The 6,972-nt window shown below is 40.5% G+C and overlaps 1 protein-coding gene across 2 annotated transcripts; it reads right to left on the bottom strand.

The window, feature by feature from the left end:
* Window positions 1-1,663: 1,663 nt before the first annotated feature.
* Window positions 1,664-6,379, bottom strand: rabac1 (Rab acceptor 1 (prenylated)). 2 transcript variants are annotated; one of them, XM_071909254.2, is made up of 6 exons: window positions 6,262-6,379; window positions 5,641-5,776; window positions 4,391-4,603; window positions 3,655-3,752; window positions 2,994-3,095; window positions 1,664-2,711 (listed from the first exon to the last, which is right to left on the bottom strand). In XM_071909254.2, exons 2-6 carry the CDS (start codon window positions 5,760-5,762, stop codon window positions 2,623-2,625), a joined length of 624 nt encoding a protein of 207 aa, XP_071765355.1. In that variant the 5' UTR covers window positions 5,763-5,776; window positions 6,262-6,379; the 3' UTR covers window positions 1,664-2,622. The 2 variants fall into 2 exon arrangements, with proteins under 2 accessions (XP_071765355.1, XP_078143336.1); XM_078287210.1 differs by having other exon boundaries at window positions 6,276-6,323.
* Between the last annotated feature and the right edge of the window lie 593 nt (window positions 6,380-6,972).

Raw genomic sequence — 6,972 nt, 5'->3', positions numbered from 1 at the left:
TCTCTCTTGAAAATGGGTTCAGAATAAACCACATTCATATCAAGGTAGCATATATATCAATCTCCCTTTATCACAATAAATGTAATATGAAATAAAACTTCCTTACTTTCACACCTGAATTAATATACACATTCATAAAATGCACTTACCTGTGAGGAAAAATAGTTGATTTCACAATGACTTCAGGTTCCACTATCATAGTGTAGTGTGTGGCACAGTAGAAATGGGAAAGTAGAAATACGAGGATCGGGCGCCACCTAGCGTTGTGAGTATGCATGCACTCCCACTGCAAACTGCATAATGTTAAACTGCCATAGGAGGAAGAGTTGGCAGCAGCCCAGGGTAATGCACCAAACCACTAAGTAAATGTGTTAGCCTTGTCTGGCATCGACACAGATGAGCTTCAGCATGGGACACACTGTGGACAGGACAGTCTGATGATAACAGGATAGGACTTTTAGCCATATTTATTCCACTAATGTTCGTTGGTTTTGCAAAACTCCCTTCAGAAACAGCAAATAGTACATAGTGATGTGATCAGGAACACAAAAAGCAAGAAAAAGTAAGTGGCAGTAATGTCCTTTTTGAAATTAATGGGACTTTGACTGTCAAAAAAACCCCCAAAAAAACAATGAAATCCTGAAAAAACGTAAATGTTCCATCCCTGTAAATAGACCGCAACTCTTCATATCTTTCATCTCGAGGGAATAAACTGTAATTGTGTTGCCTCTTTCTCCCAAAAGGGTCATCTATTTTAAATGAACCTCTTATTGTCTGACTAGCGCACAGATTAAAGAAATCACACATGATATAGTATTCTATAACGGGAGGGATAAGGATCGGGTATTCTGAGGGGGTCACCTTGCAATAACCTGTGAAAACTTAGGACATGTGTCCCTTTGAGTGGGGAAATAAAACTTCCTGGCACAACTCCACCGTTATTATTATCCAAAGACAAATGCACACTCTCCCTCTCATGCATACACACACACGGTTTCAAACACACACATGCACACCCACTTTCTGTGTCACTCTCTCTGACAAACACACTCACACTCCCACCCTCTCTCTAATTTCCCTTGTGTCTCTGCAGTGAGCTCACTGCAGTGCGACTCTCCTCTCTCTCTCTCTCCCCCTTCGCCACCCTCCGTATAATAGAATATCGATCGCTCGCCTTTGCCGCAGTGTGTAAGCGAGTGTGTCTGTGGATGAGTGCGTGTATGTGTGTGTGTGCGTGACGGGGGCCCTCCAAGGTCATCTCCATGGCAACCTGAGCATGGGGTCCTCTTGCTGTGCTGTCACAGAGCACAGGTCACAGGGGTCACATGAAGAGGGGGACAAGAGGGGGACCGTAGGGGGACAAGAGGGGGTTGGTGAGCACTGCAGTATTTGGTGTGCGAGAGACAGAGGAGAGGAGCCACAAGGGTTGGAACTGTCCTATTCCACTGTGTATTCAGACTGGGGCGGAATAATGAGAAAATGTAAAGACTAAGTGCTAGGGGGCCACTGAGTTCACTCCATCTCCTGCCATGCATGCACAAACAAAAGTCAAGTGTAGTTCTCATTGAAAGGCACAAAGTACTATCGATTAGAGGTAGAACACAGTGACTGGACTTCCTAAATCCTTAAAAGAACCAGTGATGATCCATTGTTATATCAGGAGTTTATTGCACTTCCCAAATGTCATTAGAATACAAAAAAAACACTCAACTTGCATTGAAATGTAAAAAAATGAATTACATTGTATTTTGAAAAAGAAACATTCCATAAAGATTATACAATGACCTTGAGATGTAAAAGCTAAAAGCAGAGCTGATAAATGCATATACTTAACAGTCAGCAATGTACCATATTATCCCAAATACAAAATACCATTACTAAGTATTGACCTTTTAAGATGTCTTCTCATCAACTGATCTATATTAGGTACCTGAAATACCAAATTGGTTTTGTTCAAAATTAATTTGCATGATCATGATAAGAAATATACATTTTTTAAAGCTTTAAATGGCACTTTTCCCTTGGAAAGCAAAAGTCAATTTTAAGCAGTTTACAATTATGATCATTGCATTGTATGTATACATTATCTTTACATAAGAAATGAGCATTATTGTCAGACATTTCAGACACAGAAGCCATTTTCCAAGATATCTACAGCAGAAGGTAATATTGACCAGCACAAGCGATCCACTGATTAAAAAGTTGAAAGGGATGTCACTGTACAAGGGAAGCTGCAGGGAACATGTAGGCTATTTGACACAAATGATAGGCATCCAAGGTATGATATATAAAGAAAAAGGCATATCGTCTGTACACAATGTGCTTAAATACGCATTAAGAAGGGCATTCTTTGTGCATATGGCATATTATTTGAATATCAGAGTTATGAAAAGGGCTGGGTCTGTCTGTAACAACAACTACTTCAGAGGCAAGACAAGGTGCGTTCAAGGTACATCGGGATGAGTAAATTGTGGGAATACAGGGTACACATTTAGCTTAGGAACAGATCTAGAACCAGTTTCTCCTCCACCCATCTGGGCTAACATTATCATAGGGTCAAACTGATCGCAGACCAGCACCTACAAGGTCATGCTCCAGCAAGGTGGGAGCTCAGCCTGGTCTTCACACAGGCTCCATGAGGAGCTCATCCATGTCGGATCCCTCCAGCTCACGGAACGCAGCGTGAGAGCCAATCACAAACAGCGTCGCTCCTGACAAGAGAAATGACAGATGGAAAGGCTAATGTGGGGGAAAGAGGAGTGAGGAAGGGGGTCTTTCTAAGATGGAGTGCGTATATTCAGCTGACGCTCTTATCCAGAGAGACTTGCAATGAATGCAGTAGAATGTGCTTCAATGCATCACTAGCATTACAAACATTCAATAGTGAGGAGCCACAGCGACCTGACAAGACTGTAACAACTATACCTGTGTCCCTAGAATGATCACGTATGATAGAGAAGTGCTGTTAAAACAACTAATGACGCTTGTCTTACCCAGAATCCAAAAGACTGCAGCTCCAGCCCCGGCCAACCAGAACACAGGAAGAGAGACGGCTCCGGCCAGACTCATCTGGTGAGGGACAGTCAGCTCCTTACCTGGTTGACAAGAAACACAGATTTGAAAAGGAGAAAAACAAAATCATGACACTGACTTGACGTTAAATCCTTGGCAGTGGTTCTGTGCTGCCTCTTCCATTTATGACTGGGGAAAACAATTAACAAAGTCTAAAGGAGATATTTATATTTTGTCAGACTATCTTCATAAATGCAAAGAATTAAAGTCAAGGCATCTGTATATTTCTAAACACATTATGGAGACACCCGTCATCACTGGAGACATGCATGGAATCTAACTGCCATCAAAGTGTTTTTCCATGTTTCCTTGCTTGTGAAAGGCTGAGTTGCTAATAAAATGTTGAGGATGACTCTGGCAGAGATGAATGTCCAGTTTTTGTTTACATTTCACAAAATGACGCACCTACTTACAGTACAAATATGGTGTCAAATATTTGAACTACTGTCTAGGCTTTATTTACATCGCCACACCCACACAAAATACGAGATGGGTCAAGTATTTTCAAGTTTTTCAAGTATTCAATGTATTCAGCAGGTACTCTGAAAAGGTTTGTAAGGCATATATGGTAGCTTTACTTACCAAGGACAACCAGCTTGGACTCGAGGGACTTGAGGTGGATTATGTAGAAGGCACCAGCGAACACAGCCAAGGCAATCAGCAGCATGGGAGAGCTGATACTGAGGGAGACAACAGGAGAAGGGTATCAGGAGTGCAGTCGATTTGGTGTTTATTATTATTTTGTTTCAGTTAGTCTCCTGGCTATTTATATATCTTAGTCTACTTTTTAAATCATATTCATTTCAGACAGATTTTCCATTCTCCAAGTCATCCAAGTCAATCGGACTCTGCTCTTGCTTTTTATAGGTTGTTTCCTCACTGCCCCCTGTCTCTGTGACTGTCTCTCTGTTGGGTCAGACGTGTTATGTGTTTTAACTCACTGTTTTATTGTTTTATAATGTATCTACTTGTTTTGTCTTGTTGTCTTTATAATGTTTAATTGCTCCTGTTCTACTCCTTATTTGCTGCTGTCTTGGCCAGGTCTCCCTCGTAAAAGAGATTCTGAATCTCAAGTGGACTTCCTGGTTAAATAAAGGTTAAATAAAAATAAATAAATAATTCTATTTCTCTTTTGTAATGTCTACCTTGGTTGAAAGAGATGGCGAGACTGCGTTCTCGAAATGCAAAGACATGACCAAATATCATTTCATGTGAAACAGCACCATCATCAAAATTCAGCGTCCATTAGTCTTCCCCACAAATTTTGGTCTTGTGACATTTCAACTGACAAAAACGCAAAAACCTCTGCTGTCCTTACATGCAGTAGAGGATGAGACCCAGGAAGATGAAGGTGTAGTTGCTGTTGTAAGTGTCCACGTTCCTCACCACCCTCTGACACAACTCCCCAAAGTTGCGGGGTTTGGAGAACTTGCGCTGGTCCACGAAGCTAGCCCATGGTCGAATGGACACTCGACGCCTCTCAATCCACTCTTTAGCCATGCTGGCTGAGAAGCCTTTGGGGAGCCAGAGCCTGTGAAATAAGGCAGAGAGACACTGAGTATTAAACACAATAATAATAACAAGTAGTACCACAGTGGAATGCATACTTATCCAAAGCTTGTGCATTCCCATCCAAATGACTTAACCTTTGGATTGTTGATGAGGTAAATCTATATATCCGTTTTGTATTTTGGTAAACCTGTCATGATGCATTAGCCGTGTTTTTACATATCTGTCCATCTTTGGATCAAGATAAAATCGTATCAATTAATACATTTATATTGCAAACAAACATGAAGAGAGTCTGGTTGCATTGTTAGTACATTATCTGTACCTTGTAAGAACCCATGAAGGCATTTGTGTATCCATAGGGAGATGTAATATTTAATGCCATTAGTCCACATCACACACTGATAAACAGTATTAACTGTATTTTCACAATGTAGAAGGGGAGAAACTTTGTAAAGGAAAGCTCAAAATAGACCTGGAAGGGCATTCTCCCCCCCAAAAAAAGTGAAGATGTGCATGTGCCAGTCAGGCTGACAGACAAGACTACAGCAGAATCTTACTGATCCAAACTCTTGGGGAAATAGAGGTGGTTCAAGCAAGTGAAATGTCTAGATGAACAGAACATTCAAAATCCGAGCCAACACTTTTTCAAAATATAAAGTATGGATGCACACACAGGATGCATACCTAATTAAATTACAGTTTTCAGTTTAACTTGTAGGTGTAAGAATTTTGATTGCATATAGGCAATCAACAATGAAATGCCAGGATTGGAAGATTCAGATATGGTTCTGCTGAAGTATGAAAAATTGACACTTTAATCAAGCTTCTCAATTTTACTACTTGACATAGGATCACCATCATGACTTTGAATTGAACCCATAATCCCAACAAAATTAGTAACATGCTCTACCCACTGAGCTACATAAGATCACTGAGTCTTCTTCATAATATCATTACTAAAGACCCCAAGTACAACTGATTTTAGTCTAACCAGAAGCCCTGCTCTGTTTGAGGCACTTGGTAAACAAAAAAACACCACAGTACAGAAGCTCTTACTTTGCCATGATCCCTGCTCCACCCGTGCCAGTCGGCTGAGCCTCATCAGCACTGAACAAATCTCCAGCCTTGCTGTCCATGTCTACGAGGCAGTTCTCTCCCTTCGGAGCTCCAGATGGCATCTATGGACTGCTTGCTGCCAAGTAACATTAAGTGCACAAAGAAAAACATGTGTGAATGCCATTTCGTTCATTCACACAGACTTCACACGCTGACGCCTGTCATTCACGCAGGCTGGGAATGCTAAATAGACATAATTATGTCATGGAAAATGTTAGTCAACAAAGGGCTTGGCAACTGCCACATCACAAAATACCACAAGACAATTTCAGGCAACTACTGGCCAACGACTGCTGTACTGTAACTTAGCTGACGTTATCCAAATTTGTACAACACATGTAAAAATAATTAATGCTGTAAAAGACAACTTTGCTGGGTGTTGAAAAGAGCTAGCTTGGTTTGCTTCACTGCTGCCGTTACGTGTAGTTACACTCCGGCGGCCCAGACAGATAAACATTAACATTTCTTTAATTACATCTCAGCACTGTCTAGGTGGGTGGGTGAATGTTTCATACGCATCGAAGGAAAACATTTCAGAGATATAAAATATTACTCATTTACCTAAATATACTCACAACTGAAGTTAGGCGGACTCCCTCTGCTCTGTTGTTGCTGGCTGCCACTCGACGGATGTGATGTGGAGCGGTTTAGTCTAGTCTTCCTGTTGCCTAGACGATACAAATACCGCCATCTGCTGACGGTACTGGGTAGTAGTGCATCCTTTGTTACACTGGATCAGAAGATTCACTGTACAAGCGTAAATTATGCAAAAAAAACAACTACAACAAACAAACAGAAAAAGTCAATTTGTCTTTTAAATCAATTCTTAAAATATGCTTGCATCGACTTGCTTTTATTTGATGTCTTTCAATCTCTTCTTTCTACTACTATATTGTTTTTACCCTCTATTCTTGTCTTTTTAGCTTGTGGTGCCTTCTTGTTTTTACATGTTCTAAGTTATTTTGTGAGTATACGTTTTTGCTTTTATTGGATTGGTAAAGCACTTTGTAAAATCTGTTTTTACATTTTCCCACAGAAGTTAATGGTAGAGAGAGAATAGCGATATCTGTTCAAACTGTAAAACACTTACTAGATAAACTCTTTCTAATGGATTCAACTTTTTAACCTTCTAAACTGAAGCAGAATTTCAGCTCCAGCTAGGCAAGTATGCCCCCAGTTAAAACTTCTGATTTGGGATCAGCTTTCATATTTTACTATCGTCGATCAGATAAGGAGCTTGTAGAGAAAATCTGACTGCAGATCAGTGCGAAA

Source organism: Centroberyx gerrardi, chromosome 12 (genome assembly GCF_048128805.1).
Source record: "Centroberyx gerrardi isolate f3 chromosome 12, fCenGer3.hap1.cur.20231027, whole genome shotgun sequence".
NCBI lineage: Eukaryota > Metazoa > Chordata > Actinopteri > Beryciformes > Berycidae > Centroberyx > Centroberyx gerrardi.
The sequence above is the reverse complement of the archived record's forward strand: the minus strand, read 5'-3'. Positions and strand labels throughout refer to the sequence as shown.

Bases quoted from the DNA above. Each gene is read 5' to 3' on its own strand.
- rabac1 (XM_071909254.2), bottom strand. From the start codon at position 5,762: ATGCCATCTGGAGCTCCGAAGGGAGAGAACTGCCTCGTAGACATGGAC. The intron at 4,604-5,640 runs GTAAGAGCTTCT...CTTATTTCACAG, and splicing joins GGAGCAGGGATCATGGCAAA to GCTCTGGCTCCCCAAAGGCT. The intron at 3,096-3,654 runs GTAAGTAAAGCT...CTTGTCAACCAG, and splicing joins GTCCAAGCTGGTTGTCCTTG to GTAAGGAGCTGACTGTCCCT.